The sequence below is a fragment of the Dryobates pubescens genome, chromosome 11 (genome assembly GCF_014839835.1).
Source record: "Dryobates pubescens isolate bDryPub1 chromosome 11, bDryPub1.pri, whole genome shotgun sequence".
Taxonomy (NCBI): Eukaryota; Metazoa; Chordata; class Aves; order Piciformes; family Picidae; genus Dryobates; species Dryobates pubescens.
Window position 1 is genome coordinate 18,951,097 of NC_071622.1, and position 12,498 is coordinate 18,963,594.

The window sequence follows — 12,498 nt, forward strand, 5'->3', positions numbered from 1 at the left end:
CAATGTTTTTCTTGCCAGCTGCAGCAATTAGAATTATCCTCATTCTGCAATCAGTAGCATTCAGGACTTTGGGAAACTGACATTTGTATCAGAATGTGATTTTGCAACTCAGAACAGTTTCTGCTGCTGTTAAAAATATTAATTCTGGCTAAACCAAAGCAAACCAATAGGCTGTAGCAGAGGGGTCTTTTTCACTGCAGAGTTCTGGGTTCAGACATTCTCAGTAGCACGGTGTTTGTCATATGTAAATGTGATATTGCTATTAAACAATGTTGTTACTCACTCTGGTGAGTACTGTACTTTGAAACAGTTGTTATTCCTTACTATTTTTAATACGATGACACCGACAGGGTGAAAAGGGGCAGCTTGGCCCTCCTGGAGAAACTGGACCTGCTGGAGACTCGGGGCAGCCTGGAGAAATTGGTCCCAAAGGTGCAAGAGGAACTCGAGGTCCCTTGGTTTGTACAAAACATGCTTATTTAAGAGCTCATATATTTCTGGTTTAGCTGAATCACATCTCTTCATGGAAAGAGGCAAGTCACATCTGTAACATGTATGCATATTTTCTGAGGTAGCTGGAGAATGCAGGCAGTGTCCTTCCCACTATGTGCATCCTGATGCATGCCCTAGTCTTTCAGCATCAGAATAAGACCTGTGCACCTTTCCCGACAGAAATCTGTGTCGTGGACCTGGAAGGAGTTATCTCATGCTCTGCTCAGGTTCCTAATCTCACTATCAGAAGAGCAGGATGGCAGAGCATGCCAGAGTACTCATGCCCCACAAGCCAATAATGTGCTCTTGTGGCCAAGAAGACCAGTGCCATTCTGGGTGTGTGTTAGAAGGGCTGTGGTCAGTAGGTCGAGAGAGGTTCTCCTCCCCCTCTACTCTGCCTTGCTGAGGCTGCATCTGGAATATTGTATCCAGTTCAGGGCCCCTCAGTTCAGGAAGGACTGGGAACTGTTTGAAGGAGTCCAGCACAGAGCCACAAAAATGATTAGGAGAGTGGAACACCTGCCTTACAAGGGGAGACTGAGGGAGCTGGGGCTCTTTAGCTTGGAGAAAAGGAGACTAAGGGGTGACCTCATTAATGTTTATAAATATGTAAAGGGTGAGTGCCAAAAGGACGGAGTCAGGCTCTTCTCAGTGATGCCAAATGGCAGGACAAGGGGCAATAGGTGGAAGTTGAGGCATAGGAAGTTCCATAGAAACACGAGGAAAACTTTTTTCACTGTGAGTGTGATGGAATACTGGAACAGGCTGCCCAGAGGGGTTGTGGAGTCTCTCTCTCTCTCTCTGGTGATACTCAAAACCTGCCTGGATGCAGTCCTGTGTGATCTGGTACAGGTTATCCTTCTCTGGCAGGCGGGGGGTGGACTAGATGGTCTTTCAAGGTCTCTTCCAGCCCCTAGCATTCTGTGATTCTTTAATCCACATACACCCATGTATAACCTCACTGCTCTTTAAACCTTTTCAGTTCCAAGAAGAGAAACAACGAGGTTTGCTATTACTTAAAATAATTAAATTGGACCTAATAAAAAATTGCCTGTGCTTCTCAAATCTCAATATTTAGATTTTTTTCAAGTGACATTGTTGTAATATTTTATAACAGAATTAATTTTTCTGTCACTGATTTATCCCATTTAACAGGGACGCCTAGGAGGAATGGGACCTGAAGGAGAGTCAGGAATTCCAGGCTATGGGGTGAGGTTTTTTTATTAAATTCATCTACAAACACATCCCTAAGTAAGTCTATGGTACTCCAAATAATTTCAAAGATGGGTGTCTGCATGCAGAACACATAAATATCTTTAAGAGAGTCAGATACTCACGTATGTTTATATGACACATGATAACATTAGCCTTATGCAATGATTACTGGCTTTTATGGGCTCACTAGCATTTGTTTTTTGCAACCTTTTTTTGACTATTGTATCTCTCTCTTTGTAAATAAAGTTAATATAAAACAGTATAAATAGAGTTCAGCAAACACCACTACTTTTGCTTACTGTGTGGCCAGGCAGAACAGTGAATCAATACACAAAATCTGATAGAATGAGCTTAGTTAAACACGTAAAGATATTGTGGCCTTTAACTGAAAAGTAGTTATGATCATCATCATAGATGGATTGAGTCCTGCCATATCTTTTTTCCAAACAGAAATTTCCATCAGTGTTCCTAGCCTCAAAGTGAGAACCAGCCCAGCTCTCCTCACCTGCCCCAAACCTTGCCAGAATGTTTGGTTGCTCACTGTACACAGAGCTTTTCCTGCACATAATAAATTTTTTGCCTGGGCCCATTAATTTTGAGCCACATCACTATTTAGCATTATTAGCAAGCAGCTAAAAATAATAATAACAAGCAGCTAAAAGAGAGTTTGGAATCAATTAGTTCTTCGGTTAGTTTTGGAACTAAGTTTTGTTTTGTTTCTTCTATAGGGTCACCAGGGTCCTCCAGGACCCTCAGGGCCCCCAGGACCCAAAGGAGAAAAGGTATGAAGACAGACTGTACTCCTACAATTTGAGCAATTACAAAGCAAGGAAATGTTACTGCATGCCCTCTGTTTTCCACCACATGCAACAAAAGCCACTGTTTGCAATATTTATCAGTATTGGAGAGAACAGACATTCCAAAGTGGGGAAATTGATCGTTCAATGGCAGAGTTCCCAATTATACAGCTGAAATGTGTCAGGTTTTAAAACACAAGGTACCCACTCTAAGAAACACATCCTATTGTATCAGAAAGCACCACTGTCCTTAGTGAGAACTGCTGACAGTAATACTCATCATGAAACAAGCTAAGTATTTACCTAGCTTTTAGCCTGTGAGTACGCTCTCAGATTTTGCTGAAAGTCCTGCAAATATGGACAAAGGTCTGTGCTTAATATAAAATGTTAGAGGCAGGATGTTACCTCAGTCCTGCCATGTCAGTGTAAAATTCACTGTTGTTCTTCTAAGTCTCAAATCCTCCAAAAAGATTTATGTGCTGACTGAAATCTGTGTGGCCCCAAGGAGGCACAGATTAGTTTGGGATTGCATCTGACAGAGAAATAGATTCTTATATTGGTGCCAGTATTGCAGTGAATACTGCTAATAGACAATTAGTGGTTCTGATAAAATTTTCAGAAACAATAACTGAAAATGCAGTTGTTTGGTGTCTAGCTTGCTTGGTCACTACTGAAAAAGCACTTTGATGTGTATTTGGAAACCACTAATGATATTTAAAATGTGAGCCTCTTGGCATAAGGATGAGAGGAAATGGCCTCAAGTTGCATTAGAGAAGGCTTAGTTTGGATATTAGAAGAAACTTCTTCACTGAGTTACCAAACACTGGAATAGGCTCCCAAGGGAGGTGGCTGACTCCCCATCCCTGGAGAGGCTTAAAAGACGCACAAATGTGTTGCTAAGGGACGTGGTTTAGCACCAGACTTGGTAGATAATGGTTGGACTTGATGAGCTTAAAGGTCTTTTCTAACCACAAGGATTCTCTTCTATGATTCTATGAAATGCTGGTAAGTAGCATCTGGAAAAGATAACTTTGTGTCTATTGGTTTGGATGGCAGTTGTTTCATATTTGAAATTTAATAGAGTTCAGGCTTAGTATTGGAGTCTTCTGTGCACTTGTCTGTCTATATTTAGTATGTTTCTCAAAACAGTGGAAGAAATTTTCTTTTTTTCCTCCTGTCAAATATCCTGTTTATGCTTTTTCTCATTAAATAAATAAATGATTATATGGACCCTTTTCAATTACACATATATATGTATATAAATACAGATATGTCTTTTCAAGAGAGAAACTACTTAGCTTTTTTTTTTTTTTCTTCCCTTCCTAAATGTCTTCAGGACATTTAGGTATATATTAAAATGAAGTTACAATTTTTAACATGTTTAAACCATAGGCATCATATTAGAGACTGGATGAGGCACTTAGTACCATTGTTTAGTTGATTAGATGGTGTTGGGTGATAGGTTGGACTCAATGACCACGAAGGTCTTTTCAAACCTAGTTCATTCTGTATTCTGTATATTTACTTTTAGCATCTGTAATAATGTGCTCTCTGGGTGTTTATTAGCATTTGAACATGTGTGCATTGTAGACAAGGTTGAATCTCCATATTAATACTTTTTAATACTTATCATTGTTTTAGGGTTACCCAGGAGAAGACAATACAGTCCTTGGACCACCTGGGCCCATAGGTGAACCAGTAGGTCTTTCTTTCTCAAAAAAATTATATTGCTACCTCTCAAGGCAAGAGAAAATGCAAATTCTTTCTGGTACTTTATATCATTGTCTCAGTAGTCAGTCCTTGCAGAAAAATGTAGAATGATGGTCCTTTAATTGGTAATCCCTCTCTGAAAAATGCAGTCATGTGCTCTTTCCTGCTAAAGACTATGTGCCCTGTGTTAAATTACACTAATGCCATTCATCTGTGTTTAGGTCAGTACATTTTGGAACAGAATTTTACCCTCTCTGTTTATTCTGAATTATACCTAATTGGTTTACTAACCAGAAACACATTTTGACTTATTTCATTATCACTACAAAGGTAATTTAGCAAGAGCTGCATTTTGTAACCTGTTTTGTTTTTTTTTACTTAATTCGTATGTTGAGTATCTCTTTGCAGCAGTTATGAACATGTCAAGAAAAAAAGAATCCATCTCAAAATCTTATTAAACAGTGTTTCATTTTCAGACTGATTGCACCAGAAGTAATACTTGTACAGCCTACTTCTCTTCACTATTAAGTCTTACTATTTATGCTTCACGTCCTCAAAATGCAGGGCTATAAAACCCTTCATGTAACTGAAGGCAGAGTCTGGACTAGATTCTTACTTATGGTAATGCATGAGATAAGAGACTCCAGCCAATTCAGTTGTAGACAAACTGTCTCTGTAAAGCTGAGTGCTCAAATGTCATAAGCAGGGCCTTTCCACCTTGTGGATTCCATCTAGGAAGTGTGCCATGAGGCTGTTGAAACATTGGAGAGTATACAGGCAGTTGCATAATATTATCTGTTAGTGGATATGCTGCAATAGGTGATGCCTTGCCAGTTTTTCATGATGAGACACATAATGATTGACTGGATGTATTTTGGAAAACTTTGACATTTCTTTGGTCATGATTCCCTATCCCATAATTTTTCCTTTGACTGACATTTGGACTCTTTGATACAATAGAATTAAAATTCTGGGGGGAAATCCTGTATCCTGTGGGATTGGAGTAAGGATCTTTCCCTAAAGTAGTACCAGATAGGTGTCTGAGTGCAGCAGGGTGAACCATGACTGACAAAATTTTTTCTTTTCCCTCTGCTCCTGTGCAGCTCTTGTGTGAGACATGCTGAGGGATTGAAATTGCCTTTTTATTAGGGCAAACATCAAATTTAAGCAGAGAACAGCAAACCATTTCAGAAAAAACATACAATTTTTCATGTGTTGTCTTACAGAAACCATGTAAGTTTGCCTTGCATGTCTTGAAAACAAAATCTCTTCATTTATTCATGGAGACGTTTAGTTTGGATATGTACATTAGGGTATAAACCTGGAGAGGTCCTACCAATGTCAATATTCCTGTTTCATTTATGCCCACATAAGATGTATGTTTCTGCTTCTAGTCTTCAGATACAAAATATTTTAGACAGTGGTTGCTGTCTGACAGCAGTGTGTTTTGCTTAGGAAAAAAAGCATGTTAATTCCTTTAGACAAGCTTGCTTCAATCTTTGCAATCCTTAGTTCCATCTCATTGGTTAGTCTGCTTTGAGAGTTATACCATCTTGCTTTCAGTACTTCACTGCACCATTTTTTCAGTTCAGGTATTATATTTTGCTCTTTGATTTTTCTCTCCAGGGTCCTAGTGGTGAACGTGGAGATAGAGGAGAACCTGGTGATGAAGGCTACAAGGTAATACATCTTGCTCACTAGTCTTTTTATTTGAACATGGCATGCTGAGCAATCATGTAAAGGAATGTAGCAGAAATGTCATCCTCTCTCACAAGTGTGCAGAAATGGACTTGCTGTTGTCTCACTGATGAGCTTTAGAAGTCATTAAAGCATCTTTCTTATGGGGAGAAGAGAGCTGGGACTCATGCTGGAGAAGAGAACACTTGGGTGATCTTAATCTGTATAAATATCTAATGGGATGGAATGAAGATGAAGGAGCCAGTCTTGTCTCAGTAGTGACTAGTGGCAGGTCAAGAGGCAAAGGGCAAAATTAAAACATAATAAACTCCCTTTGAACAGAAGAAAATGATTTTTTTAATGTGAGGGTGACTGAGAACCAAAACAGGCTGCCCAGAGAGGCTGTGGAGTTTCCATCTTTGGAACTACCCAAAACCTGACTGGGTGTGGTCCCAAACTTCTCTACCACACCCTGCATAAGAAGCAGGGATTGCATTAGATGATCTCACCAGGTCCCTTACAGCTTAAACAGTTATGTAATACTGAATCAATTAAATCCTTTTTTTCTCTGAGATTTAAGCACTGTTTCTTTGTAAATCTAATAATTAATGATTATTTGTATTCAGTGTTTCAGCATATACAGATTGGATGGCAACTCTTGCTAATTGCTGATGCATTTTGCTGAAACACAAAAGAAACAGTCCTTGACATAGAATATTCTGTTTACCTTACACAGATAATACAGGTAGACATCAAACAAAGAATTTAATATGATCTGTTCTTACAGAAGTGTAGAAATGTTTAAACAGTACGTAATTCTCACATGAATTTGGAGTAGAGAATTTAAAGAAGAAAAATTCCCTGCAGTCTGATCTCAGGAGAGCTAAGGTCACGTCAGTGAAGCTGGGGCAATCCAGCACCTCCCAAGATGGGCTTTACAGGGAAATCTATATCTCACTGAGCGTGACATCCTGAGTTACTTATCTTGCTATTAATATACTTTCTCCTCCTAGGGACATATAGGTCTTCCAGGGCTTAGAGGACCTATTGGACAGCAGGGGCCTCCAGTAAGTGTTTCAAACAAGTGAGATTTCTCTACTGGATGTTGAAAATGCATTTTCATCTGCATCTAAATGATTCGTTTCACTTATTTAATATACGTTCTTTCCAAAGGGGGAGCCAGGTGAATTGGGAGAGCAAGGACAAAAAGGAGAAAGAGGTTCTGAAGTAAGTGGAAAAAAGTAAAGTGAAACTGACTTAACTGGAATTTGTGTGTTTCCCTGACTGCCCTTGTGAAACTTCTATAAGGCTAAAACTCACTGTTTGGGTTTACTTTTCATACTGGCAGGGACAACAAAAATACAGAATCTAAAACTGCACAATGATCTGGGGTACTAAATATGTGTTGTTTGATAGGTAAGTGGTTTTACTTTGGAATCATATAATGCATTTGAGAGGCTCTTTTAGAAATACTTGAGTGATAGTAAATTACATCTTTAAATGGAGTTCCTTGTGTCAAACTTGCACTGAAAAGCACCCAGGAATTTACTGCTCTGATCTCTAAATGAAGCCGACTCATACTGTGCTGCACTCAGTTTTCAGTCATAGAAATAAGGAATTTGCTGCAGAATGGTAGAGGAATAATGACAGAGCAAGTCACCAAAAAAAAGACAAAAGACTAAATCTTTTCTTTTAGAGAGAATAGTTCATCTCGGTGGTGTGTTGAAAACTGTATTTTATACAGTTCATTGAATATACATGTTCCAGTTCTGATTAGTGGACCTTTTTATGCCTTTCTTAATATAAAGGCATTAAGTTAAGGTATAGAGCTAAATTACCATCTTTACATTAATTATAAACCATTTACACTAACATTGACTTTAGCTTTTCACTTTATTGCATGTTACATAACATTGCAGCATTTAGTATCATTTGTACTTTAAGAACAGTGTTGAAAATAATTAATCCAGAAAATCTTGGAAATCTTTTTCTACTCATTCTATGCTAACAAGCTGTACTCTTTTCCCTGGTGTCCAAGTAGTTGTATCTTTTAGTGGCAGGATAAAATTTGTGCCATAGATCTTTATATTTTATGATGAATATCCTATAAAGAAAAATTCTCAGAGATGCTTTTGACCCATTCTGAGCTTTTCTTCCTTGGTACCTGGCTTCCAATGTTTCTAAACCACTTATAAGAAAATTATCTCCTCTCAGTATCACTTCAGATTTCTATGACTGCAGATTCCTAGATTGGTCAAGACCAAAAAAAAAAAATAAATAAAATTTTAAAATCTGATTTTAAGTAAATTTTCCTTTTGTGTACATATTACTTAAAAAGAATGTTTCCATATGTGCCACTGTCATTTTCTAGTATTCTTCTCCACACTCAGTGGCCTTGTTTTCTTTATTTCCATTTTTAAAAGGTACAGGAAGTTCAGTAATAGCAAAGTGTGCTTCCTTATAGAGATGTGGCTGAGAGAGGAGAAATTGACAGAGTCACAGTGAAAAACCTTGCGCCTTTTGTTTTTGAAACACTGTAGCAATTCAGCAAGTGGAAAAATATATGCAGTTCTACCCAAAGTATGTTCACTTGAAAAGCTTTCTGCTCTCTCCTGAAGTGGAAATAATGTGGTCCAAAGCCACACATTGTGCATGTGTACTAGAGGAGAACAATTCTCATCTTTTCTTATCAGACTGAGTTTAAGACATCTGTCAGTTCACAAGTATTTGTAACTTTCAGGGGCCCACGGGGAAGAAAGGAGCAGCAGGTCAGGCAGGCAAACCTGGAATTCCTGTAAGTAACAAAATTCTACAGTCTATCTTCAGGTTATAAAACTAATAAGACAAAAATTGAGTTGTGCCAGTGGTGCCAGAAAGTTTCATGCTCATGCTAAAGAACCTACTTCTTGTCTAGGAAGTGTAAAAGAACCCTGGTGGAAATACAACTGGTGTTTGAAACCATGTTGAATTATAGTGTTACTCAATACATGGAAGTGAAGTGTAGCTAATACGATAAGGTCCTTCCCACTTGTAGAATTACTTAATTAGATTACTTTTGCATGTAGCTTGTAGTCAAAGTGCAAGTTATCATAATTATATTGCATGGAGCTGTACTACTGTTCACTCTCTGTTTCCATCAGTTTGTTGTGCAGCTGAAGCATACAGAAGCCTGGATTCGTATGTCCACAATGGATATGGCTGGAAGATTCCCAGAGCCTTACTTTCTTTAACTTGACCCAAGCTGAATTTTCTCATGTTCTCTTTTGAGTTACTGTAGATAAGCTAACTTGCATCTATCCGTTTCTCCCTTACGGAGAAGAAAGAGAAGAAAGCAGTAGGTGTTCTGTAAACACAACCAAGAACAAACTGAATCAAGGCTATTTTGGTCCTGTAATAAATAATGCCACACCAGGACATACTGTAAATAACTTTTACTACCTCACATCAAAACATTGTCAGTAACCAGAAAAATGCTGCTGCTTTGCAGAACTTGGGCCTGCTGGGCAGAGTGCAAGAAGGGCCTTTTGAAGGCAGGAACCGTTTGTCTTATGTAAATACTTGGCTCTTTCCTCTGTAGGACTGCACAGAGTATATCATTCAGCAGACAAAGGGAAAAAGGGAAAGGCAAGACATTTGGAGAAGTGAGGAGGGGAAATAGGAAGTCTCAAAGCACATGCCAAGAGCAAGATACTTCAGCAACCAGAAGTTAGGAATAAGATTAAGTGGCACACTTCTTACATTGCATATGCCTGTTAAATACAATTTTTGAAACAAGATGTGTTGTAGTTAGCATATTCTAACTTCCTGAGAGATGCATTCATGCAGAGATGACTGCAGAACTCCAAGCCCCTTAAGATTGTGTATGTCAGTCTAAAAGGACATAATTGTAAAGAAAAAAAATCACTGTATCCCTGGTGGATGACATGAGGCTTTTTCACGCAAGTGTAGCTAGTTAGCACAAACTTGCCTTAATAGAAGACTGTATATATTTTGGAAATGTTCAACTTTGAACAGCATGCATTTGTGAATGTACAACACAGAATATATAGTAAGATAAAGGCTGAAAAGATATATGGTTGGGTTTTTCACAGGGATAAATAGATTACTTTTTTAGGTTTCCTTGCATCAGTTTAAACACAGAGGGATCAGCCCAGTGGTTTCAGGTGAATTTGCTCAGATCTTACAACACAGCAAGTCTAGGGTTAAGCAAAGAATATTTTAAACCAAGCATCATACCTCAGAGCTCCCTTTTCAAGTATTCATTTGTATCACTGGGTATGTTATTATGTAGGCTTTAGGAAATACTGTGGCTAAAATCTAGTTCCGTGATGGTGAAGATGAAGAGAGCTAACAATGCTGTATTTAATTTGAATTTGTTTCAAGGGAAAACCAGGGCCAGCTGGGGAGAAAGGAGGAGTTGGATACCCTGGACCAGAAGGCATTTCTGGGAACCCTGGCAAGCCTGGGCTGTCAGGAAAGCCTGGCCCTAAGGTAAGTTGCCTTCCATATTGCCTCTCTTTGTCATCCTGCATTACAGACTTTCTAAGATTAGTGTATTTAAACAGAAGGACACATTCTCAGTTTCTTGAGCATCTGACGATTAGACCAATTGTTTTGTTTTGTTTCTCTTTTTCTCCTGATGTTCTGGCCAGGATGAAAAGTTAGCATATTCACAGAACGTTAGGGGTTGGAAGCACCTCCAGAGAACATCAATTTCAACCCCCCTGCCAAAGCAGGATCACCTAGGGTAGGCTGCACAGGTATGCATCCAGGCAGGTTTTGAAAGTCTCCGGATAAGGAGACTCCACAACCTCTCTTGGGCAGCCTCTTCCAGTGCTCCATCAAACTCACTGTAAAGAAGTGTCTTCTCGTGTTGAGGTGGCACCTCCTGTGTTCTAACTTGTACCCATTGTTCCTTGTCCTGTCACTGGGCACCACTGAAAAGAGACTGTCACCTTCATCTTGACACCCACCCCTCAGGTATTTCTAAATGTTGATAAATCACAGTGACCCCAGGGAAGTGTGCTGTAAGGGAAAAAAAAAAACACCAAACCATTTCTCTGGCATTTGTTTGTAGTAATTACAGCCAAGTGAAAATGCTTTCTTAATCTCAGAGGCTTGGCAGTTCTGTTCTGGAAATGAGCTATAGAGCCCAGCTGAGACTGTTTCTGCTCAGGCTTTGAGATGATCCCACACTTTCCTTATTGTCTTCAAGTTTGTAAGCTTTGCCCAAAACCAGTAAAAAGTAGTATTGGGTGTCTGAGGTACCTGGAAGCAGTCTTGCAATGAGTTTGTTTTTTATCTTGAGCCAAGGGTGGTCACCTGCTGCCAGCTGTTTCTAGAAGCAGTGGTACAGCTCTTCAGTAGAAGAGGGAGAAAATGCCTTTACTTGTTCTTATTTTTGAAAGTCTGATCACTGGTTTCAGGTGTGGTATTTCTCAGTAGTTCTTGTTAGATGGACCAGTCGTTGTTATAAAAGGAAGCCAAGGTAGATTTGGTGGTGGGAAATAATTGAGATGCCAAACCTATGTTTCAAGAAAAAGAAAACTAAACAAGTTACCCATAGGGGGCAGATGTACCCTGTTTTTTAGAGTAAGAGTTAGGAGTATCAACCCAAAGAATTCTTACATTTTGCCTTTCCACACAAAATGTTGTCTGTCTTTTCCACTACTCTGTATGAAAAATACAGAGTAGCATCACAATTGTAATAAAGAGGCTTGTCAATAGTTTTTGCCACAATAAATACAAAGAACTTTTAAAGTTTATTAGTCCATCAGAACATAAGCCACAGTACCATAATCAAAAGCCCTGTAAAACATATTAATTTAAAAGTCATAATTCAATGAATGCTTAACTGAATGCAATGTTATATATATATAGTCTTTCTTATTCATATGTGTGTGTGTGTTTCTACTAAATAATATCACAGAAACATTTATTTGGATGGCAGTGAAATTCCACTTTGTGTTTTTAACGTGTCAAAATTGGCTTAAATTCCATGTACTAAGTAACATGTTTTTTTCATTCATAGTTGCTTTTGTTTATGTTCTCATATATTTCCATAGCAAATGATCTAATCTTCATGTGGTAAAGTTACTGTATCTGAATCCTTACAGAGTGCACACAACCATCCTAATATTATCAGCATGTCTGATATTTATGAATAAGGATGTTGAATTTTGAATGTGTCTGTGGGAAGGTAGTCTCATTTTGTTTCTTCTTGTAAAGTTCCTTCCTGAAAAAATGAATACTGTGAGTCTCAACTGTATTTTCAGTCCACCTGTAATGAATGAATTCAGCATCTTGTTTTCATCAGAAAGAGCTCCTTATCATAGGCTTAGAATCCTCAGACATCATACAACACTCATCCAAGAACCATCTCCAGGGATCATCTTCCACAATTAATGGAGATTAGTACTCTTTTCATGCAGATTCCAAAACAGAGTTAGAGCAGAATTAAACAGGGATCAGTGCTAAAGGCTATTAATCTGAAGATGCAAATAATCTGATCTGGGAGAATGTTAGGTCCCATATAAACTACTCTGTATGATTACCTGTGGGAGGTAAGACCAGTCACTAGTATACCCAGTAGTTTTCCCATATATAT

At 38.6% G+C, this 12,498-nt stretch overlaps 1 protein-coding gene across 1 annotated transcript in view; it reads left to right on the plus strand.

Moving 5' to 3' along the window:
* Positions 1-12,498, plus strand: part of COL24A1 (collagen type XXIV alpha 1 chain) — a 126,172-nt gene that overhangs the window by 95,181 nt on the left and 18,493 nt on the right. The window contains exons 39-47 of the mRNA XM_054165019.1: positions 351-458; positions 1,648-1,701; positions 2,436-2,489; positions 4,146-4,202; positions 5,841-5,894; positions 6,905-6,958; positions 7,065-7,118; positions 8,632-8,685; positions 10,275-10,382. Of these exons, the coding sequence (XP_054020994.1) occupies positions 351-458; positions 1,648-1,701; positions 2,436-2,489; positions 4,146-4,202; positions 5,841-5,894; positions 6,905-6,958; positions 7,065-7,118; positions 8,632-8,685; positions 10,275-10,382 (597 nt within the window). The remainder of the gene's footprint in view (positions 1-350; positions 459-1,647; positions 1,702-2,435; positions 2,490-4,145; positions 4,203-5,840; positions 5,895-6,904; positions 6,959-7,064; positions 7,119-8,631; positions 8,686-10,274; positions 10,383-12,498) is intronic.